This window comes from Globicephala melas, chromosome 19 (genome assembly GCF_963455315.2).
Source record: "Globicephala melas chromosome 19, mGloMel1.2, whole genome shotgun sequence".
Taxonomy (NCBI): Eukaryota; Metazoa; Chordata; class Mammalia; order Artiodactyla; family Delphinidae; genus Globicephala; species Globicephala melas.
The window spans coordinates 50,327,633-50,350,688 of record NC_083332.1 but is presented as its reverse complement, the minus strand read 5'-3'; the positions used below and the strand labels follow the sequence as shown (position 1 = coordinate 50,350,688).

At 56.7% G+C, this 23,056-nt stretch overlaps 2 protein-coding genes across 3 annotated transcripts in view; one reads left to right on the top strand and one right to left on the bottom strand.

The window, feature by feature from the left end:
- Positions 1 to 1,937: 1,937 nt before the first annotated feature.
- LDHD (lactate dehydrogenase D) lies at positions 1,938 to 7,337 on the top strand. Its single transcript, XM_060288445.1, has 11 exons — positions 1,938 to 2,048; positions 2,559 to 2,671; positions 2,919 to 3,060; positions 3,293 to 3,434; positions 3,569 to 3,728; positions 3,975 to 4,174; positions 4,256 to 4,384; positions 4,470 to 4,597; positions 5,043 to 5,133; positions 5,213 to 5,324; positions 5,412 to 7,337. The coding sequence occupies exons 1-11, from the start codon at positions 1,977 to 1,979 to the stop codon at positions 5,575 to 5,577; spliced, it is 1,455 nt and encodes a 484-aa protein (XP_060144428.1). The 5' UTR covers positions 1,938 to 1,976; the 3' UTR covers positions 5,578 to 7,337.
- A 2,143-nt stretch (positions 7,338 to 9,480) lies between these two features.
- The window catches only part of ZNRF1 (zinc and ring finger 1), a 99,552-nt gene continuing 85,976 nt past the window's right edge, over positions 9,481 to 23,056 (bottom strand). The window contains exons 2-5 of one of the 2 annotated variants that reach the window (XM_030863345.3): positions 22,947 to 23,042; positions 13,129 to 13,234; positions 11,545 to 11,636; positions 9,481 to 10,218 (exon numbers count right to left, since the gene is read on the bottom strand). In XM_030863345.3, coding sequence (XP_030719205.1) covers positions 11,579 to 11,636; positions 13,129 to 13,234; positions 22,947 to 23,042 — 260 coding nt within the window. In that variant the 3' untranslated portion in view covers positions 9,481 to 10,218; positions 11,545 to 11,578. The remainder of the gene's footprint in view (positions 10,219 to 11,544; positions 11,637 to 13,128; positions 13,235 to 22,946; positions 23,043 to 23,056) is intronic. The other variant, XM_030863346.3, reaches the window with a different exon arrangement.

The window sequence follows — 23,056 nt, the reverse complement described above, 5'->3', positions numbered from 1 at the left end:
CCATTGTGCCAGCGCTGGGGGGGTCTTTCACAGCGGCTGGCCGATGACTGCTGGCTGAATCACGCTGTTTACTTGGTTTAGTCTCTTCCATGGTAGATGCTCTCTGGTGGGCGTTAACATACGATACGTGTGCTATAAAGACCTCACTTTGTGTCTGGTCCTCAAGATCCATCTATGTGCCTCTTCTCCAAACCTCCTTGACCCTGATGTTCCAATCTCCTCATAGGCCCCTGACCAACCAGCCAAGACATTCACCACTGCCCATGGGCCCATATATATTCTTCTATTGGACCCCTTTCCTTTCTACAAAAGGGGATGACTAGGTGCATGACATGGAGCTCTGCCAATCGGGAGGATCTCAGGGTTACTCCCAAGTGGGGCTGTAGTACAACAGTCCATCTTCAGCTCAAACCCTCATATTGAGCCGATCCATTCACGAATCAAGCTTGAACTTTTTCCTCCTCCATCAGCTGGTCATAAGAGTTCCCCCATACGGCTGTAGGTGTGAGCTGAGGGAAAGGTACTGGCCAAGCAATGGTGGGTGACATGGGGGTCTGGGCCACCTACTCATGCAGCTGACTTTGCCCTCTGGCCCTGCTTGTGCCCAATTTTCTTGCTCCCCTTTTTGTTTTGGACCTGCCTGACTTTATGACTTGGTGGGTCTGATAGAAGACAGGTCATGACAGCCAGCTCTGGCCACATGATCACTCAATGGTATCTTGTGGTCACACTCACCATCTTAACCAGGACCCAGTAGTAGGCCAGGGCAGTTTTTTTGTATAGTGTGTAGGTCTCTGTTGCAGATGTCATGACCCTGCTCCAGAACCTTAGGAATCTCTATCATGGCTCTTCTTTTTAGGGTTTGCCACAAAACTCTACCTGGCATCTCTCCTCCATCCATAGATACCTCTAGTACCAACAGCTACATGTGGCTAACGGTTACCATATTGGAAAGCACAGATACAGAACATTGCTATCAGTTCAGCAAGTGTATTAGACAGTACCACATCTAAATGTAACAGTTTACAAGAAGTACAGAATCTCACAAGGATACAATCATCCAAAAACAGAATGCGGAAAATTCTACAGAACAAGTGACCCAGTTTCTTTAACAAATAAATGTCATGGAAGAATGGGGGAGAGGGAAACTGTTCTAGATTAAGACGCTTATGAGACACATTAACCAAATACATTCTGTGGACTTTCCCTGGATCTTGATTTGAACTAACCAACTGTAAAAGAGATGATTTTTGAGATAAGCCAGTTAAGCAACACACTGAGAATGGAAATGTGGGCTCATTCAAATGTGGTTGGGGAGAAGGACCCAAGTAGGAGTTTGTATTCCTGGTTTGACTGGGAAGAAAAACAAAGCCAGAAATAGCTTTATCTCAGTAATGTTAGCAACACGCTTCTTCAAATTTGCTGTGGGAGGAAAACAGAGCTTGGAATACTTTCAAGAGCAGCAGCCACCTCACTCCCCTCGATCCTGGGATATGCCCAGTGGGAGAGTGGAGACAAAGGGATGCAACAGTCTTTTCCTTGGCTGATCTGGCAAACTGTTGCTCATCCTTAGCACTCCTCTTCCAGGAAGTCTTCCTGGCTTGCCTTACTGCCCTACCCCCATCCTAACTCCCAAGAGCCTCCCTGTGCTTTCCTCCTCATAGCCCCGATCAAGGCCTACTCTAACTGTGACACCGGAGCTGGGACTTGCAGGGTGAGAAAAATCAAGGGTGTGCCCCAAGCCCCTGAGCCTTGCTGGAGCTCTGGGTATTCGGACCACAAGAAGCCACTGCATAGTCTTAAGCCAGAAGTGGCGGCTGTTCTGTTTCCCTTTGTGCTCAGTAAGCCTCACCTCTTCTTTAAGAAGTACTGACTCAGCAAGGGCTGGCAGGGCCACCTTAAGGCTGTGCCACCTTAAGCAGCCCTGCCCCCAGCACAGCCAATAGGCTGGGGTGGTCACCGGCTGTTGCCCAGCTATGGCCAGCCTGCTCCGGGCTGCAACTTGGGGGATGTTCCCCTGGAGGGGCTACTGCTCCAGGGGGACGCAGGTAGGTGGGAGGAGAGGAGCCCTTTAGAGGGTGGGGGGCCCCCGATGCCGAGTTCCGGCCAGACTCTGTGCTGCCCCAGCACCAGGAGACCTTGAGCAGAGGCTCGCTGGGCTCACCCCAGGTCAAATGTGGGTGTTCAGTGCGCTGGGCCGAAGCCCTCACAGCTGCCATGAGTGGGGCTGGGGGGTGTCAACTGAAAGATTTGTGGACTCTAGGGCACCCCTTTGAGGCCCCGGAATACACACACGTTTTGAAAGAATGCCTGGGAGGCAAGGAGCTGGGTTCTAGGCCAGGCCCTGTCCTGGACTTGCTGGCTTCTTTTCCTCATCTGTAAAATGGGAAGAAATCCCCAGAAGGGCTCCAAGAGCCCTACGAGCCCCCGGCCGAAGCGGGGTAGGGGTGTGGGTGCCTCTGTTCACAGGCAATGGAACCCCCACTCCCACCCCTCCCACTGGCCAGGTGGCCCCAGGTATCTTTGAGTGACCCTGCCAATGTGTTTCTCCCCTGCAGGGTGAACTCAGCGAGGGCTTTGTGGAGGCTTTGAAGGCAGTTGTGGGGAGCCCCCATGTGACTACTGCTGCTGTGGTCCGGGAGCAGCACGGGCACGATGAGTCAATGCACAGGTGGGCTCCGCCACTCCCCTGCATCAGAACCCCTGGCTGGGAGTGAGGGTCCTGGGTTATCTTCTGCCCCTCAACCCCCGCCATCTGTTTTTGGGTGATCTGGCATCCTCCACCTCTCCTCTATGCCCCCAGAAGGGTGTTCTCTGCCCCTCGCCCACTGTGCAGCCTCAGGCCCTGCCATATCTTCAAACTTGAGCAGGACCAGAGGGTACCACACACCCCTACATTGCTGAGGGTCTGGTTCCAGGTGCCAACCTCCGGACGCCGTGGTGTGGCCCCAGAATGTGGAGCAGGTCAGCCGGCTGGCAGCCCTGTGCTATGGCCAAGGCGTGCCCATCATCCCATTCGGCTCGGGCACCGGGCTTGAGGGTGGAGTCTGTGCCGTGCAGGTATGTATGGTGGGTGGACAACTCCCCTGGCCAGGCTCTAGTCCCACCACACTTGTCACACCGGCAGCTGCCTCCTCCACCACACCAGCCTGGCTGGCCAGGTCCAGCCCTCCTTACCTGCCATCCCGGGGCTCTGGTCTGGCTGCTGGGAGGTCAGCCTCGAGCTGGGGTCCTGGGGGCTGTGTCCTGGCGAAAGATCTAGGTCAGTAACCGCTTGAACGCCCTCCGCCAGGGCGGCGTCTGTGTCAACCTGACCCACATGGATCGAATCCTGGAGCTGAATCCGGAAGACTTCTCTGTGGTGGTGGAGCCCGGCGTCACCCGCAAAGCCCTCAACTCCCACCTGCGCGACAGCGGCCTCTGGTTCCCTGTGGGTAGGCTGGGGCTCCAGGACTTTCCTGGGCCTGGAGGGCTCCCTGGTGGCAGGGGTGTTTCTGGGGCTTGTTGGGACCCCTCTGCCCACGGGCACCCGCCCCAGGCTTCCTTCTGCCTGCCCTCTGCCCTCCAGACCCAGGTGCAGACGCCTCTCTCTGCGGCATGGTGGCCACCGGCGCCTCGGGCACCAACGCTGTGCGCTACGGCACTATGCGCGACAACGTGCTGAACCTGGAGGTGGTGCTGCCGGGAGGGCGGCTGCTTCACACCGCGGGCCCGGGACGTCACTTCCGGTGAGCGCCCTCTACCGGCGGCGACGGGGGCCTCCTGGAGAGGCGGGTCATGAAACTGCCCTGTGGGCCAAAGCTGGTGGTCCGGAGGCCTATTTGGGCTGTGCCAGGAAACGGCTGCCTGGGTGGCAGTCTGCACAGAGGCGGGTGAGCCCAGACCTCAGGCTCAGCTCCCCACCTGGCTTCTGGCCACAAATCCGTCGTCATGTGGCCTGGGCACTCACCTACCTCATGTCCCCGGGGACCCAGGAAGAGCGCAGCTGGCTACAACCTCACCGGGCTGTTTGTGGGCTCCGAGGGGACGCTGGGCCTCATCACGGCCGCCACACTGCGCCTGCACCCTGCCCCTGAGGCCACGGTGGCTGCCACCTGTGCCTTCCCCAGCGTCCAGGCGGCCGTGGACAGCACCGTACACATCCTCCAGGCTGCAGTGCCCGTGGCCCGCATTGGTGAGCCTGGGATTGGGCCGTCCAGGTGGGCTCCCCTTTGAAGGCCACGCGTCACCTCACGTGGCTTCTCCTTGGTCCCAGAGTTCCTGGATGACGTCATGATGGATGCCTGCAACAGGCATAGCAAGCTGAACTGCTGCGTGGCGCCCACGCTCTTCCTCGAGTTCCACGGCTCCGAGCAGGCGCTGGCAGAGCAGGTGCAGCGCACAGGTGTGCTGGGGTGCTGTGGGCGGGGCGGGGCGGGGCCTGGGCTGCCCCAGAGTAGGGCCTGGTGTCAACCCCCCGCCCCCGACAGAGGAGATCATCCGGCACAATGGAGGCTCTCACTTCTCCTGGGCCAAGGAGGCGGAGGACCGCAGCCGGCTCTGGGCAGCGCGGCACAACGCCTGGTACGCTGCCCTGGCGCTGCGGCCGGGCTGCAAGGTGAGCGGGCTGGGGTGGACACGGGAGCCTTTCCTCAGCCTACTGCCCTATTGTCCAGGGCAGCAGGCAGAGGCCCCGGCAGGCAGGACTGCCAAATCCTCGGGAGGGAGCCCCTGCCCCGAGCCAGGCCCTGGGTGCAGGGACCAAGGAGGGGCAGTGTGGACACAGAAGGCAGGCTTCCTGGAGGAAGAGGTGGTGAAGCGGAAGGGGAGGCTGGGCTCCAGGTGCTGGGGGGCCTGCACGGTAGCGGGGGTGGGGAGCAGGATGACAGCCCTGGGAGCCTAGCTGGGCCAGTCGCCTTGTTGCACAGGGAAACTGAGGCTTAGAGACGGCAGGCACGTTCATGTGAGAGGCCGAGCACCCCGAGCCCATTCGTACCCTTGACCCCTTACCTCCCGGGCAGGCTGGGTGAGGGAGGGAAGCTCACCGGCCTGCCCCGACTCAGGGCTATTCCACCGACGTGTGTGTGCCCATCTCCCGGCTGCCGGAGATCCTGGTGCAGACCAAGGAGGACCTGCAGGCCTCGGGACTCACAGGTTATGCCTGCCCCATGTGGGGCGCGGTGGGAGGGTGGGGGCGGGGCTGGGGCAGCAGCTGTGTCCTCTGGGCCCCCAGGAACCATCGTTGGGCACGTGGGTGACGGCAATTTCCACTGCATCCTGGTGGTAGACCCAGAGGACCAGGAGGAGCTCCTCAGGGTCAAGGCCTTTGCAGAACAGCTGGTCAGGTAAGGGCAAAGCGGGAAGCAGGGTAGGGGAGAGCTGAGGGAAGTGGGAGGGGCACCCGCTGAGGACCTCTTCCCGCTGCTTCCCAGGCGAGCACTGGCACTCCGTGGCACGTGCACAGGGGAACATGGCATCGGTCTGGGCAAGCGGCAGCTGCTGCAGGAGGAGGTGGGCACGGTGGGCATTGAGACCATGCGGCAGCTCAAGGCCACGCTGGACCCCCGAGGCCTCATGAACCCAGGCAAGGTGCTGTGAGGGGCTCGGAGCACCTGGCCCACAAGCCCCCAGAGAGTGGCACCTCCCGTTCCGGAACCTGTTTTCCTTCCATGGAACAGCTCTGCCTTTGCCTGGACCCTGCAGGGGTCTTCGCCAGCCCGCTAGCCCTTTCATCCAAGCCGAGGCCAGAGAGAGGAGGGAGAAGCCTGGTCGGCCGTCTTCTCCCTGGCCCTTTTGCTGACCTCAGGAGCCTTTGGTCCAGTAAATGGCTCAGGGTCATTCCCGGTGAAGCTGCTTCCTCTCTGCTCGCTTACGCATCCTGTAAGGTGGTGTGGGTCAGTCACCCCAAAGACGAGGACGACTCCCCTCCAGCTTAGCCTCCCCACTGCCAGGGCAGGAGAACAAAGGCTGGGGGCCCCAGCACCTATAGCCCAACTCCATCTGCCTGGTGACAGGAATGCTCCTTTGCTGGTGGGGGAAGGGACCTTCCGCTCCACACTCATAGACCCCCAAAATAAACCTGAACCCCACGTGCAGTTGTCTGGAGATGAGCAGGCAGCACCTGTGAATGAACCCCTGTGCCTGCCCCCCCCACCTCCTCCAAGTTCTTTGTCCTTTGGCTGGTGACGTCCTCGTCCCTCATCCTGGGCCTGCCCTCTGACTTGCTGCAGCCTGAGGAGGGGCAGCTGCTCTGCCTCTCAGAGCCCCAGGGCCTAAGGACTTGCCCATGTCCATCATCACTTACCACAGACTCCCCCACTGAGCCCCAAGTGTACTCTAGAACATTCTGAACATGTCCTTCAAGTGGCTGCTACCAACCATTGCAAATGGAAGTGGTTTTCCTGGTACCACACCTCTCCACAGTGTGATGTATTATACTACCAGCTTTTTTGCCTCAACCTCAGGCTCAGTCCACCCTGGGGCCTGCTCCTGCCTCGGTCAGGATTCCTGATTAGAGGACCTTGTCCGGGGTACCTGGCAGTTGTTCCCCCTAAGCCCACGAGAGGGCGCCCGACACCTCAGAGCTTAGACACCAGTATCTGCTTGGGGCAGTGGTGCCCAACACTCACCTCTGCAGGGACCTGCAGCTCTCAGCTCTGGGCCCCCCACTTCCCAGGGTCTAGCAGGTGTCTGGAGTCCTGGAAACCAGTCTCTAAGCTCTCCACGCCCCTGCAGGTCCCAGGAGCCTCTAGTGCAGGCCCATCTCCCTCACCCCGAGGCCTTGGCCCTTAGGAAAAGGGCTGGGCGAGGGGTGCAGGGGAGCCAGGGGCACACTCCATCTCGCCTCACTCCCATTCTCCCAAGCCACCTCTGAGCTCCTTCCCTGCCTCCACTCCCTCCGCCCCTCCCCACATCTCCCCTCAGCTGTTCAGGCAGCCACTCTGGCTCCTGAGACCAGCTCGGTTCTTGGAACCCCTCCTTTCTGCTAACTTGGGGCTGAGCCCTGAGTTCGCTCCTCTGTGACGTTTCTGTCCCTTGGATGTGCCAGGGGGTGGTGTGGGGCAAGTCCCATGGGCCCTCCCCCACAAGCACCCAATAAAGCGGACTCGAACCATCTAACCATCAGCCACCAGTGCCCTCCCCTCCACGCAGGCAGCCCACCACCAGCAGCCCCCCGGGGCAGCATTCTGCAGGGGCAGGCTCCTCCCCTACAGGGCAGGGCTTGTCTCTGATGTGCCCCTCAGTGCCTGGCAACTAGTAGGTGTTCAGCAAATGGCCACTTCCCCACAATTCTTTACTAGGAAAAACTCCAAACACGCAGGACAGTTGGAAGAACAAGTACACTGTTCACTGAAATACTAGCCACTGAAGATTCAACAATGAATATTTTTGCCTTACTTGCTTCGTGCGTGTATTTTTTGGGGAACCATTTGGAATTGAGTTACAAATTTGTTGACATCATTCACCTATATAATTCAGCATCTATTCCCTAGGAATAAGGACCTAAAAACCTCGACACCATTAAATGGCTCCTAGATGACTGGTTTTAGTGAGGTGCCCCTTTCCAGGAAGCCCCCTCCCCTTCACGTGTGCTGGGCCCTTAGCAGAGGGAGTGGGTGGAACCCACCTCCCAGTGCCTGCCAATTCCCTCCCCTCCCGGAAAGGCAGAGTTGAGGAGAGCTGTTGGGATGGAGGATGACAGACACCAGTTCCATCTGGAAAGCCCGGACAACCCCGGTCCTACCCCCGCCCAGGAGCTGGCAGTCTGGGTCTGAATTTGGAGGAGACGGCAACCAGCAGAGGGCTGCAGTGTGCCAGGTGGGAGTGAAGTCGCTGGGGGTGGGATAGGCACCAGCCCCAGGAGCCTGGAATAGCAGCCGGCGTGGGCTCCAGCCCTGCCCCAACCCAGCTCGACCCCTCAGCTCACCCAGGGCGCTGCCAAGGCTGCCAGGCCTAAGCCACCGAGGTGGTCACAGAGGCCTCCTCTGCCCGCAGGCCCAGGGGTCAGGCAAGGAGATCCTCAGGGCCAGCTTTGCTGGAGGAATTAAATATAGAACAGGCAGACATAGTTGCCAGGCAGAAGCAGGAGGTGCTGTGAATAGAACAGTGCTCTTTGCGGTGACAAAGCCACGAGCGAGCCTGCTACGCACGTGCCAGGGGCTTCTGGGCAGATCCTCTGACCCTCACGGTGGCCTCTGAGCCGCCTGACTTTGTTCCCACTTCACGTGTGGGGCATCTGAAGTTCAGATGAAGTCCTTTCCCCAGCGTGGTTCTGCCAGGCAAAGGAGCCCCATACAGACAGTTTAGAGCCCAGGTTTTTGCCACCATGGCGACTGCGGGTACCCGGGGTCACTACCCCACAAGCTCAGACCCACAAACTCCTCTTGAGTATTTCTCTGAAATGCTGAGCGTGCCAGTGCCTTGGCTCAGATTTGCCCACCAGCCTGCAATGCCCTTGTACAGAGCAGGTGCTTCAGCAAGTGTCTGACAGAAGACAACTGCAGAGCCTGGGCCTGGTGGGGTCAGAGCCCATAGAGGCAGCAGCACACAGGAGGCCCGAGAAGGGGCGGAGCAGGAGTCTTCCTCCACAGCTTTCTTCACAGGCTCTGCAGGAGGCTCTGGAATGCCGCTCCGGGAGCCGGTCTGGCACAGGGACAGAGGCGCCAGGTGGGCACTGCTACCTGCTGCCCTGAGCTTCCCACCCAGCCCAGGGTGTGCCAACTCGTGTGAGCCCTGAGTGGCTGGTTCTAGTTCAAGGGCTCTGAGCTGGCTCAGCCCCAAACCAGGGCCTCATTCTGGGCCTCAATGAAGGATGCCCATGAGTCAGCACTGAGATGTGGCCGGAGCAACAGGAAGGGCAGGGTGTGGAATGGGGAGCCAGGGATTGGGCGGGGGGCGGTCTGGGCCAGTGCCTGGAAGAACCCGCATCCTTGCAGCCTCCATCCGCTGCAAGGTCTTTGCCCTGCAGATCTTTCCAGAAGAGTTCTGTCACGACCGCTCCACAGCTGATGGCAGATAGATTCCACGAGGCTTGAATGGGTCGTAAAGCTGCGGGACTCCGGCCTGACCTGCCACGTTCCCTCACCCGGGCGTGATCGCTGAGAACCACATCACACACCTGTAGCCCCGATGCTAGCCTGAAGGAAGGCTAAGGAGGTAGGCAAGGGAGCAGGGGACAGACCGTCAACGCCCATTTCTTGATTGTGTAACAATACTTGATTAAAATGAAGTCACACAGTGCATCTTTTATTAGACATTATTTTAATACCATATCAAAACACCTTGACTAATGAAGAAAGCCTTTTCCCCCAGCTTTGAACGTATTTTTAAACATTTTATAAGGTTTTTTTTTTTTTGTATTTTAAAATATAAATACAGAAACCTATCTTGCAGGGGCTGATGCCACATGTGAACATCAATGGCTAGAATGTTCTCAAACAGAATGCCTGAAAACAGGGGCAGCTGTACATATCCCTTTAATAAGTCTTTTGTTTGTCTAGGTTTTCTGGAAAAAAAAAATCCACAAGGGTCTAAGAAAAACGTTCAGGCATTTTTGCAGGACACTTGTGATTGTTAAATCCTCTGAACTGACCAGAACCAGGAGGGAAGAGGGGAGGAGAAATGGAAAGGAGGGGGGGAGAAGGTCCTCAGTGAGTTGGTTTTTGGCAATGAAGTCAAGATATCAGGGTCCCAAGGGGAGAAAAGTGCAAAACCAAGCCAGAAAATTGGGGAAAAAAACCAACCAAACAACAACAACAAAAAAAACCAAGGCAGAGCGGTTGATGGAGAGACCGCCGGGTGCCGGGCACGGGAGGGCTGTGAGCTCTGCTCTGCGAGTGGCGAGAACCCGGCTCTGGTCGTTTTGTCACTGAGCGGGTTCTGGCCGGGCAGCAGACGGCAATCTGTAAACATCACGAGGGAAAACACCAGTCGACACTAGACATTTTTTTTTTATAGTTTTTTTTTTTTGTAAACACTTTAGAGACAGACCCACAACGCCTTTCAAAGGTGAAAAAGAAAATGCCCTTTCCCTCCTGAGATGAGGATGAGGGGAAGGATATTGGGTGATTCTTTCTTCTCTCAAACTCGCTCTCATTCAATCTGGTGTCCTCAGGGAGAAAGGGAGAACCATTCTCTGGAAGTCAGTGCAGGAGGGGTGCCCTGTTCCCACTGGTGTCCCCAGCTCAGCTCTGCCCCAGTGTCCGAAGCCTCCTCTCAGGAACGGGGGCCTGGCTGTCCCTGTGGGGACCGTAAGATGTAAGTCGTGCTCCATCGGGCCCGAGGCCAGCCGCGTGCATCCCGCTGAGGCCGGGCAGGGGCACCTGTGGTTCCGGTCTGGGGGCCCCGAAGCCAAACATCATGCCGGGAATTTGGACTTGCAGCCAGCACCAAGCTCCATTCCCTCTGCCTCACGCTTCCCCTCGCCTTTTCTTCACCCCACGTCCTCAGTTTTTGAGGTGAAGGTAAAAAGGGCAAATGTCCCTGAATAGTTTGACATCATCAGCTGTTCTGGGAGTTTACTTGGAATAAATAAAATAAACCTAACAAAGAACAAAAGAAAACAAAAAACGAGAAAAAGAGGGAGAGGGAGGGAGAGAGGGAGAGAGAGAGAGAGAGAGAGAGAGAGCGCAAAAGAGGCCCCGAGAGAAAGAGGGAGAAGGAGAGAGAGAGGAGAGAGAGCGCAAAAGAGGCCCCCAAACCCTTGGATTCACGTGAGGTGAGGTGGGTTTTGGTTTCTCATTTGGCAGAAAACAGAAGAGTGCCAGCCCAGAACTCGAGAGGGCCAGCTAGGATGGGGACAGGAGAGAATGGTCAGCAGTAAAGCAGGGCGCCTGCGGGAGAAACTGGGGTTGGACGACGGTGACAGGGGAGCACATGTGCGCATCTCGGGAGAAAGCTGGTTATGCTGGTCTGCTGTGCAAACAGGGACTTGGGTGGCGGGGCCCCAGGTCTGGCCTGGAGGCCTCAGATTCATCTGGAAGGGGGTGAGGGCGGTGGGTGCAGGCGGGAAGAACCAGCCAAGCTCTGACTGCTGACAAGCGCTGCAGGGAATGAGGCGCCGTCCCACACTCGGTCTTGTCCAATGAGTGTGCTGTCCACGTGGGGACGCAAGAGAGATTATCCCGTCCCCAAAGAAGCAGCAGAGACACCCACGCCACCGAGGGGCAAGGACCTGCCCCGGCCCCCCAGCAAGCACGAGGCACAGCTGGGGTGCAAAGCAGCATCCTGTCCCAGGGCTTGTGCTGCTTCTCCTGCCCAGCACTTTCCAAGGGACCTTCCTGAACCTTCCTCGGGGAGATTTGCCCTAGACACGGGGAACACGAGGGGCCTTCCCCCAACTCACCTTCCTCTACCTGGCAGGTTCTTCCTCGCAACGTGCGAGTCTGGACTCTCATCCTTCCCAGGAACCCTCCCCACCTCACGGAACCCCTGCTGCTGAGATGCTCCCCTCACCCCCGACCCCTCTTGGCCGGGGGAGGCGGGGCGTGGGGTGCCGTGAGGGCAGCTCAGCCCCCCTCTCCGCCTCCAGGCCCCAGAGCAACGCGACCCCAACCACGGGCTCACCTTTGAGAGGAGTCAGCAAGCGAGCCCAGCAGGGTCAGTCCGCGGGGTGTTCTGGACAAGATCTGTTCACTTCAAACCATGAGTCTATGCAACTGAGGGGAGACGGCAAGGGAGACACATCACCGGCTGGCCAGGCCGCTCCCTGGGGGCTAGCTCCAAGCGTCAGGAATGCCTGACGCTCACCTGCGGGGACCCCACATACCCACTGTCTACTAGCAGGAGGGAGGACACCCAGGGGGGACCTGGCACAGCCGGAGTCCCGGTGCAGTGCGTACGGGCTTGGGCTGGACCTAGGCACTGCAGGAGGCAGGGAGTGTGCCCTCGCGAGGGACAAGGCCTCAGGGGCACGGAGCCCAGGAGGACGGCAACAGCTACGGGTCAGAGGGTGAGAGTGGGGGGCTGCCCAGGGCAGCCAGTCAACTATCTCCAAGGCTTAAAGGGCAAAGAAGTGGGAACAAAGCCCCGGCAGGCTGGTCACGGCCCTGAGCAAGCCCTCTCCGGAGTCACAGGAGCAGCCTGAGGCTCCCTCCCTAGTCTCCCTCTCAGGAGGCCCCCAGGCTCTGCCTGGCTTGGCTGGCTGTGGTGGGCAGCCAGCATCTAGTCCTCCTTCCTGGAGCAGGTGGGCCAGGGGAGGACTGGCCCTGTGGCTTGGTGTCTTTGCTCAGGAGAGCCAGACAAGCGGCCAGCGGGGAAATCCTGGTCTCTAGTGTTTACAGAAAGCACTGTCTGAACAGAGAGGGAACAGAAATTGGCCCAAGACAGCTTTCTGTAAAACATCTGGGTATTTTCAAAACAGGAACCAGACAGATCATTTGCATAAGTCTCTCCCAGAGCTGAAGATTCCCTTCTTCTGGCTCTGGTCAATGCTTCCCTGGGACACTGGAGCGCTGGGTGCTGCGCCCAGGCCAAGACCCCCTCCCCTTAGGCCTCACTTGCGCCTTTCTGACACCAGCCACATCCACGTGCTGCCCCGTGGCCAGTGGCCCCGTGAGTCAGGCTTTGGAAAAGCCTGTGTGTCCGGAAGCAGCTCTGGGGCTCCAGGGGCCGAGAACAGGTGGAGGCCGCGGGCAGCACAGAGCGTCCTCCTGTCCTGGGTAAGGAGGTGTCTTCTTTCCAGTTGGAAACAAGAATGAGGCTCATGCTGGAGCCTGAGGGCGAATCTCAGTCCTGCTAATTATAGCCGCTCGCAGCACTGGGGCCCACAGGTAGTGGCTATTCCTGCCTGCTGGGCCTCTGGGGAGGAGGGGCGGGGCCAGGGCAGCCAGCACACCCCTCTGTGCTGACCACCACACCCCCACCAGACCAGGGTCTGCACACTGGAGCAGAGGGGCTCACAGAGATGGACGGGGGCTCAACCTTCCAGGGGGCAGGGGCTCCACAGGCCTCCCCGTCGGGCCCACCACCCAGGCTCTGCGCTCAGCATGTCCAGAACTCCCCACCTGCTGACCTCTGCCTCGACTCCACTCAGAGTGCTGGGGGACGGGGTGGCTAGTGACAGTCTGCCCTTCTCTCCCCCCACGCACAGGGAAGGGGCCCTCTGGGGTCTGGGGTGCAGCTAAGCTGGCCCTGCCGGCCCTCTCGTACCTTTTGTGATAAATGCACAGGCAGGGCAGCCTGGCTATCGTGTCCCCCTGAAGCAGCTCCTCCAGGCAGATCACACACTCACCCGCATCTTTAGTCAGCACGTCATCTGCAAAGGGGGGACAGAGGAGAGTGGGGGGTCAGTCACCAGCAGGCAGGGATCTAGGAGCTGCTTGGGACTGCATGGGTCACCTGAGTCAGCGAAAGCCCAAGAGAGACCTTGATGTAAGGGTCCTCACTGTGGACACAAGACACGCAAACCACACACTAACTACCTGAAGACAAAATGGGATTAATCACCAAGTAAGCCGCCCAGGCGATGAAGGACGAAAAAGGCTTGGAGAGGAGGAGACATGCAGCAGAGGCAGCACGAGACAGAATGGTTCCCTGAACAGACTTTCCCCCTAAACATACACACCGACCAGGTGCACTGGATTTCTGGTTTGGAAAAAATGGTGATGAGGAGAGTGGTACGAGGCAAGGGTGAAGGGAAGAAACGGGTACCCCAGCAAATACACGTACATGTGTGTCCACGGCAGCATTATTCACAAGAGCCAAAGGTGGAAGCAACCCAAAGGTCCTCCAGCGGATGAATGGAGAAATGAACCGCGTGGACCCACACAACAGCGTATCCCCTCAGCCAGGAAAGGGGTGGAGAGCTGACGCCTGCTGCAACGTGGGTGCACCTCGAAAACATGGTGCCGAGTGGAAGGAGCCAGATGCAAAAGGCCACCTGCTTTCTGATCCCGTTTATGTGATATGTCCAGAGGAGGCAAATTCAGAGACAAAAAAGTAGGTCAGGGGCTGGGGGCAGGGGGCACTAGGGAGTGACTGCTTAATGAGTAAGCGATTTTCCTTTGTTTTTCTTGTGGTAACGTGAGATCTCTTAACATAAGATCTACCCTCTTAATAAAAATGTAAGAGTACAGTCTACTATTGTAGGGAAGCCCCATACCTGAAACTTTCTGCCAGTTGAATAGCAATTGCCTGTTTCCCTCTCCCCTGTCAACACTTCTACTCTCGGGTTCTATGGGGTTGACTGCTTTAGCTCCTTCATGTGAGTGGAGTCACGCAAGGAGTTCCTTCTGGGATGATGACATGTTTGGAACTAGACAAGAGATGGTGTTGCACAACATTGTGAATGTCCCAAATGCCACTGCACTGTACACGTAAAAATGGTTACTTGTGTGTTATACAAATTTTAACTCAGTTAAATATTTAGAAAAGACACCCCACACCCCACCAGAAAAGAAGGAATGGAAGGGAGCCGCTGCCCACCACGGCCCCAAGCGAAGCCGTGGCCAGGACAGCCCGAGCACAGCAGGGGGCCGAGCCAGCATCCCCTACGACACTTCTATGACATTCTGGGCACTGGCGACTCAGTGAATAAGCCACGGTCTCAGGATTCAAGAAACTCATAGCCTAGCAGGGGCGGTTGAACAAGAAGACGGAAATGAACAGCACAGGAATTCCTGGAAGTCTTACGACACACACAGATCCAGATGTGAGAAGTACGGGAGATGCCCAATCGGGGTGGGGACTGTTCAGGGAGGGCTATTCCGGGCAAAGGGGACAGCGTCTGTGCACCTGGCAAGGCAGGATGTTTGCTGTAGTAGGTGCAGAGTCCTGGGGCCGTGGGGGGGGGGTAGGTGAGACCCATTTCCTGAGGACGGACTTGTATCCTGCTGTGCTACCTGGCCTTTATCTGGGTCACTGAAGGGCCTTGGAGACGCACTGATCACATCTAGTCTCCTGAAACTACTGGAAATGACTGGAAGAGCCCACAGATGGGGAGCCTGCTATGGAGGCTAATGCCGGGTGCAGGAGAGATGAACTCAAGGCCGGCACCAGCAATGGGGGGAGGTGGATGGCATGAATTGGGGCAGCTGGGCAAACGGGGGCCAGGGGAGGGGAGCGCACACTTGTCAGAGCGAGAGGGAGCCAGAAGGAGGCCCAGCTTGGGAAGTAATGATGAGCTCAGAGCTGGGTGGTAGGCGCTGACCGGGCGTCTCCCCCAGGACGCGCTAATGGAAACCTGCTGGAGCCCATTCAAGTCCAGATCTGGGGTTTAGAGGAGAGATGTGGGCAACAGGGGTAGATGTGGGATAAAGAGCTTAGACAAAGCTCAAGAAGGCAGACGACTGAACCCAGGTGAATTCTGATATTTGAAAGGCAGGTGAGAGAGGTGAAGTCAGCAAAAGGTTACCCGGAAGTTCTCAAAACCATAGGAGAAGTACCCTGAGAACAGGTTCTGGATGTAAAGAGAGCAAAGCCTGAAGCAGGGCAACTCCCCACTTTTGAAAGATTTTAACTGATCGTGAGCACTGCCAATGACACACACTGAGATTTCACATGTGTTCAGTGCCTCAGGATCTTACAAGCCGGGCAGGGTACACGGTGTCATTCCTGTTTTGCAAAAGGGGACACTGCAGCCAGAGAATCAGACACCTTGCCGAAGTCAGAGAGCTCGTGAATGGGGCAGGGCCAGGGACCCTCTGTGGGGCTGCCCTCCACCACTGCGGTTTCTTTGTGCCCTCTGATAACTTTAGTGGAAGGGGAAGCATCTGGGGCCCATAAAATGAGGATTCTTCATGGCCTAGAAGGGTATGGTGACTCAGAGCCCCCCATCAGGAACCCCAAGGAAAACAACTAAGATAGAGTCAACTCAATACTTAAGTCCTTATGCACAAGAGCTGGGAGAGAAGTCACTTTCAGCTTCCAGGCCACCAGGACAGCCTGTGGTCATGTTCTCTGTTAAGATCTGCCTAACCCAAAGCCCCAGAGCCCACCTGAAAGGGCGACGTGGAGGGAAGAGCAGACAGCACACAGTCGGTCTGCCACTGGAGTGTCACCTCAGACTCCAAACGTGGCAAGGGGCACATCTGTAAAAGGGTATGATCCCATTTTTAAAAAAGCACTAGATACGATACACATTTAAATATTTGTGTGTGTGGAAGCACAGGAAAAAGTCTGGAGGGAAACACACACTTTAATAGTAGTGGAGGAAAGGAGGATTAGAAGAAAAATATTTTTATATATTTTTGAACTGTTTGAACAGGCATTACTTTTATAATTAACAACCCCCAATAAAGAAACAGACTAGTGTTTTCGTTTCACTCTGAAATGTATCGAAAGGATAATACGGATTGGTGGGTGGAGAGACATGTGATAGAGCAAGTACAGTACAATGCACACTCTAGGTGGGGGGTATTTTGGGTTTTACTGCAAAACTCTCAACTTTGCTGTACGTTTGACATTTTTCATAATAAAATACTAGGAGGAAAAAACTCCAATAAAGACGGGAGGAAAAACAGACCAGCTCTGAGAAGGCAGTCGCTGCAGACCTTCTTGGGCATTTATTCCCACTCTCTTTGCCTCCGGCATCTCATCTGTAAAGTGAGGATCTGGGATACAGCCCCTTTTCCGTGCTTCCCTCCTCACTTATGATTTCCTTGGGAACACAGCAACATTACTGATTCCGAATCAGCGTCCCCTTCTGATTGGTGAGTCAGCTGGGAGCCCAGGGGCAAGTCAGAATTCCCTCAGTCCCAAACAGTTTTCTGCATGAGCTGCGCTCTGTCTGTCCTGTCAGGTCCAGGCTGGGATAGGGGGCGGGAGCCAGGCAAGGGGATGAGACCTGGGGCTTGCTTCTTCAGCGGGACTGGACTGGACTCTCCTCTTTTCTCGCTAGGTATCACTAGGGGAAGGGGAAGGAGAAAGAGGCACGAGGGCGGTTCATCTTCTTATCAAGGACTCAGACTTGAGCACATGGAGGCTAGACACTGGACTTTTCTTACGAACAGTCGATCGCCACCACACAACCCATTACAGAGCATCTTCACGCACACTTAGCAGCCAGCCTGGATCTGCAGCACGGATGGGAAGAACTAAACCGCACAGCTGCCTGCCAGGCTGGCACAGTGGGGAGCACATTTCACCAGCACCCAGAGCCCTGGCTGCAAAAGGCTGCCTGAGGGGTCCTGGGATGAAGAGGAGCCAGGGCTGGGACCCTGAGAGCACGGGGCAGCAGGGAGTGCTCACACCCAGCGCAGTGCCCGGGGAGCGACATCTCCCCACAGCGGAAGGCAGGAGCCCAAATCCAGCCACAGGCCTGAGTGGGTTGGGTAAAACTTCCCGTCCCGATCCCTGGGCTCTAGGAGTGAGCAGCCCCCAGGCGTCCCTGGGCGCCTAGCAGGCGAGGGGAAATGGCTGGAGCTGAAGCCTGGCTATCACCCAGACCCTACGAGGCTTCCGCACTGTTGTGATGGGAGCCTGCTGTCTGCTGTCGGAGGACCTTGCAGTCTGAAGCCGGGGCACAAGTTAAGGCCACTCTGCAGATGGACCCAAACGCCCCCGGGCACCCGAGGTCCCTAGAGGAGGGGGGCTCAACCGATGCTGGCTGATGAGAACACAGACCCAAGCTGTGCTTTCTTCCTTTTTCTTACGGCCTCTCAAGCACCCACAGCCGCCAGCTGCCCGACACCGTGTGCAAAGCCAACGGCCCTGCCCACGGGGGAGTGCGGAAGTGTGCCTGGCCTGAGGGATGGTGCTGACGGTGCCAACGCCTGGCCCTCTAGCCAGCCCAGAGTGGCGGGCGATGCTCTCTGTGACAGCGCTGCGGTGGGAGGCGATGGCACACTTCTGCCCCCTCCCTGACAGCTGCCGTTTATCTGAGAAAAGTGATTGAGGAGGAGGAGGAGAAAAAGGAGCCCTCACTTCTTTGGGGCCAGCTGTATGCCACAAATGTCGCACACACATCTCAGTGAGTCCTAAAGACCCTGGGGGTGGGGGGGGTCTGTGCTTCAGCTCAGGCAGCTGGTAAGTGGCCATGACTCCCACGCCAAGTTCCTTCCACTTGGCCACCCTGCCTCCTTTCCTTAAAAGACCAGGCGGTAGAGTCTCTTCCTTGTGGCTGGAAACCACCACCCATCTCACAGACAGCTTCAGATCTTCCTCTTTGTGAACTTGGTGGAGGAACCTGGGTGCTCAGCATGAACAGGCCAGGCTGAGGGAGCTGTACTGCTGCCCTGCAGAGAGCACAGGCTCGACGTCCCCCGAGGGGACCCGCAGAGCTGCCGGCGGCATGGAGGGAAGGCTGGTGTGGTGCAGCTGAGCGGTGCCGTACAGAACCCACTTCCCCTGCTGCCTGATGGCAGTCACAGTCCTGGGAGGAAGGAAGGTGGGAGCCAGAGGGAGAATCCCCAGCAAATGACTCAGAAACAAAGTCTCCACCGCCAGCCTCATTTCCAGCCTACGTGTGGAAGAGCCCAGGCTTGAGACCCTTCGGCATGCGCAGAGCTGCTGGCCCAGCCTCCTGGGGGGACAGGAAGGGGCAGTGCTACCACTGCCAGGCGTCGCCAGCTCCCCTCTTGGGAAATCTCCAGGCAAAGGGGAGACTTTGAGTAGACAGTTCCCCTACCAGCAGTGGCGTCTCCACCGCAACCCACAGACTGTGAGGCACGACCCAATTGTTCTGGATCCAATTGTTCTGACGAGATGGGCTGCGATCACAAGCAGAGCGGCTCCGCAGGGCTTCATGTTTACGGAGGCTGCCCTGTGACCCCATTCAGTCCCCTCTCCTCCGGTCTCCCTTCCACCCACTCCTCATTCACCCAGCGGCCTGCTGGGAGTCCTCCTCCCTTCCCTCCTGCAGGGAGAGCGCCCAGACAGACACCTCCAGACAGACACCTCGCAGCCAGACTCAGCCGCTGCTAGGCATCGAACAATAGCTCCTGGCAGTGCCCCACTGGGCTGGGCACACTCCCCGGCCAGAACCTGGCTCCCCAAGGCCCAAGAAAAGGCACTGCCATCCCAACCACAGGATCGCTGGGAGCAGAGACACAGGCCAAACAAGCACTATTTACACAGGTCTGCTGGCTGGGGCTAAACTAGCAGGAGGCATTCCTGCTTTGGGGGGAGCCAGATTCCCTTTCCTTTAAAGAAACCTTGTGTGACATTTACCATTTCAAGAGCCCTGAAGTTGGGGGCAATGACTGTCAGTAGAGAGGAGGGATGGATGGTCAGGACCTAAGAAGCAGGGCATGGGTCTGCGCCCCAGAAGAAAGCAAGGGGGGGAAGGAACTTTTGAAGCTGCTTTGACAGCCATCAAGCTCTCTTAATACTGCTGGCAAATGGACCTGCCACACGCCAGACTCTCCCAGAGCCAAGGACCCCTGGCTGATCCTGGAACCAGGGTCTCCTCGGCTTTCAATGGACAATCAGTCATCTGTCACGACCCCCCTCCACTCCAGTACTGTGACTCTCTTCTGTTCATAGCAGAATCAGGCCCCTCATCTCGAGGCTTGTTTTGCTGGCTGACCAGTATGATGGTCAAAACCTGAGTGCATGTTCTTGAGAATGCAAGTTCCTGCATCTCAGAACCACAAACAGATATTGGAAAGGAAGAGAAATTACAAGGCCCAATCATGCTGACCACATTTACCTGCAGAAAGGGGTCCCGGTCCCCCCCAGCTCTCTCTCATCTTTGAGGGGTCCTGGGTTCAGAGCTGCCCGCCGAAGAGAATGGAGGATAGAAGATTCTGCGCTCTGCGGTGCAGCTCCCTTCCCTACCCCTCCGAATGGGTCACCAGGACTCACAAACCAGGTGCCTGCCAAGAAGCACCAGTTACTGGCCTTCACATTTCTCTTGAGCACTGGGTAAACCAGTTAAACTAGTCTTGCCTTTCCAAAACTGGCTTTTTTTTTTTTTTTTTTAATCTGGCAGGTGGCTACTGGAGGCCTTCCAACCCACGGCTCAGGCCAACCCTCATAATAAGAAAAATACTACTTTCTATCTGTCTCATTTAGGAGGTTTCTACTCCCCCCCCCAACTTGGTGGTTAACTAAATTTCATCTTATATAACCGCTATAAATTTCCTAAAAATTTCCCCAACTGGTGCCAGCAGCTACAGGGAGGGTGTGTGCGCGCGTGTGTGCGCGTGTGTGTGCGCGCGTGCGTGTGTGTGTGCATGTGCGTGTGTGTGTGTGTGTGTGCGCAGATGGGAGTGACCAGGAATCCCAGTGAATTTTCACAAGAATATAGCACTTCTTAATCCACTAAGGAAGTCTCAGATTCTCCCCTTTCCAGAAAGATTCTGGGAGTTCTACACCTCACAAATGCTTTAAGTCTCTTCACTTTTTTCTTTTTTGGTAGAAGAGATAAAGCGAAGCTGGGGAGCTCAGGATGATAAGAAATCATTGGTAAATTACGTTACTGGCAAAACCAAAATAAATACCTAGAGGTCCGACCTGGGACTTCGGCCTAAGGCCCGGAAAGGCCTGTGCCTTATCTGAACTAAAACAGGCCCTAGACCAGCCCGGAGACTCACACTCCATATACAAACCCCAAGTGACAAATGCCTTTCTCTTATCCGGAAGGGTTAGGTGTCTTTAGAAAAGACAAAGGCTGAATGTGAGGAATCCAGCTGTGATGGAGGGGCCAGGCCACTGTTTCTGAAGCACTTTCCTCACCTTAAGACACATTCCACTGATGGGACCAGGAACAACATGCCTTTCTTTGCCTCAGGTGGTAAAGGACTGGTTTTTGCAAAAGAGATCGTCCAGTTTAAAGCTTCTAATTTACACTCACACTCACACACTCTCTCTCTCTCTCTCACACACACACACACACACACCCAAAGAGGTAGCTTTTCAATGAGAGGAAGGAAGAAGTGAGAAGAGACCAAGAACAGCCATGGTTATGCCTCAGACTGGTTGGCCAACCTCTGCTTCCTCTAAGGGGACTCCGACTCTGAGTGTGGCTTCTGCAGGCGACCTGTGCTCGGGCTGGGCTGTCAGGACTGCTCTCCAGGGCTGCCTCTCTTTGGAGGCAAAGAGGAAAGGCAAGGAGGACACCTATGGGGGCACTGGCACATACGTGCTCACATGGAAGAGGCGCTGCAGGTATCCCGGGCAGTTCTCCGGGAGAGAAGCCCATGCCCTCACCTCCCCCACTGTCCAAGCCGGGCATGTGGGTCCTCCTTACAGAGTGGCCCCAAGAGCGCTCTGCCCTCCACAGCTGCCCTGCAAAGTTCTCCCTCATGACGCCAAGAGCCCAGGCCTGTCGGGTGAGCCCACTCTGAGGCTGCTTTGTGTTCTCATGACAGCAAGGCAGTGTCCACAGAGAACTCTGCCCAGCGCCCCACGGGACAAAAAGCAGCCTTCACGGGGGTGCTGTGCACGTGGGAAATAAGTGAACACGGTTTCTGAGGCCACGGCGGGGGAGGGCTGTCAGCCGCGGGAGAAGACTCAGTCATCTCCCTCCCTGGTCCCAGGCAGAGACAAGGAACGAAGTGGAGCTGAGCATCTTCGACGAGCCTGACGGGGAGCCCAGAGCTTGAGGGACGAGACTCAGAGACTCAGCATCAGTCAGTCCCCAGGGATGCGACAGGCTGTCCCCTGGGGAGAACGGGGGCTCCCTGGACAACCAGGGAGGAGAGGAAAGGGAAGGACACCTGGGCTCAGAGATGGCAAAGGTCACCAGACCACGTGTATCTGAGACAAAGGGTAACTGGCCAGCCGGCCCATGTCCAGAATCTGTTGGCGGTGCAAGAAAAGAGATCAGAGAATAGCAGGACGTGTCTTCAGGAGAATCAGGTAATCAGATTCGCCAGATTAATTTCGCAGGAACAATCTGGAATTATCTGGCCTACACAGGTGGGTCTGAGGAGGCAGGAGCCCAAGGAAGGTCTGTAAGGAGAGTCGACCTGGGAAACTTTCACGGACAGGATGGGGGTCAGGTGATGCGGGCCCACCTCCTGCCCAGCCCTGGGGCCCTGAGAAATCTCAGTGCTGTTTTCCTAAGCATCGTCGTGACTCTAACCTACAAGGCAGGCCGGGGTTGGGGTCAGGTCGGGCACACCCCTCTCAGATCCAGTGCCCATTCTCGTAGAAGACACAGTTCTCTGAGGAACATGGTTTGAAGACCAAACTAAGCACGTAAGGATGGAAAGCCCAAGAGTCACTGGCAGCACAGGGTGCAAGGAACTCAAGAGCAGACAGTCCACTTCAGAAAAGGATGAAAAGAAACCCAGGGATGGCCTTGCATCTCTCAGGGCGGCTGTAACTTCCTGAGCACTGACCATGTGTCAGGCTCCGGACTGAAAGCTTTTATGTGTAATATCTCACTTTATTCTGACAAAAATCCTACGAAGCCTGTACTGAAATCCCCATTTTAGGGACCAGAAAACCAAGGCTCTGCAAACTGAGCACTTGTTCAAGACCGCACAGCCAGTAAGTAAGTGGCCAAGGCAGGCTCTGAACCCAGAACAGTTGAGCTCCAAGCCTCCCCCAAAGTAAACCAGGCAGGTGCTGACCCTCGTTCTGTCCACAGAGGTGCCGTGGCAGGGGCGTTTCACGGAGTCCCCCGTTGTACTCACTGCTCAGCCCCGCGGCCGCCTCCAAGGCAGGAAGCAGCACAGCCTCGGGGCAGCGATGAGGTGGCAGGTCAGCATTCTCAATCCCCAAAGGTGTCCACAAATCACACCTACTCTACTGTGGAGAGTCAGGCTGAAGCACTGTGTGCAAGGCACAGCCCAGACTCCCTTCCCCACAGAGGGCTGGCACTCCCGCTGGGCCCTCTGCTGTCAGCTGTGTGACCAAGGCCTGTCTCCCAACCACAGGGGCAAGGAACTAAGTGGGTGGAAGAAAGGGCAGGGCTAACTGGCCACCCAAGGGACTTCCAGACCCCGTCCCTATGCCTTCCTCCCTGCTCCACTCCTCTTGCCGGAAGGCGGGGTGGACATGCTGCCCAGAGCCACAGAGGCTGCAAAGACCCTTGCTCAGAGCTCCCCCCACACCTCCCGCCCCAGCTAAGCTCTTACCGTTGTAGGAGAGGCGAGGTTTGCTCAGACACATTATAAAGTGCATTTCCATCTCGTCGGAAGCCACAGACTTAGAGCAAATGGGGCACTTGAAACCTGAAAAAGAGGAA

Excerpts from the sequence above, each read along its gene's own strand:
- LDHD (XM_060288445.1), top strand. The coding sequence starts at position 1,977 with ATGGCCAGCCTGCTCCGGGCTGCAACTTGGGGGATGTTCCCCTGGAGG. Across the intron at positions 3,061-3,292 it reads GTGGAGTCTGTGCCGTGCAG|GGCGGCGTCTGTGTCAACCT; the intron begins GTATGTATGGTG and ends GCCCTCCGCCAG. Across the intron at positions 3,729-3,974 it reads GGCCCGGGACGTCACTTCCG|GAAGAGCGCAGCTGGCTACA; the intron begins GTGAGCGCCCTC and ends CCGGGGACCCAG.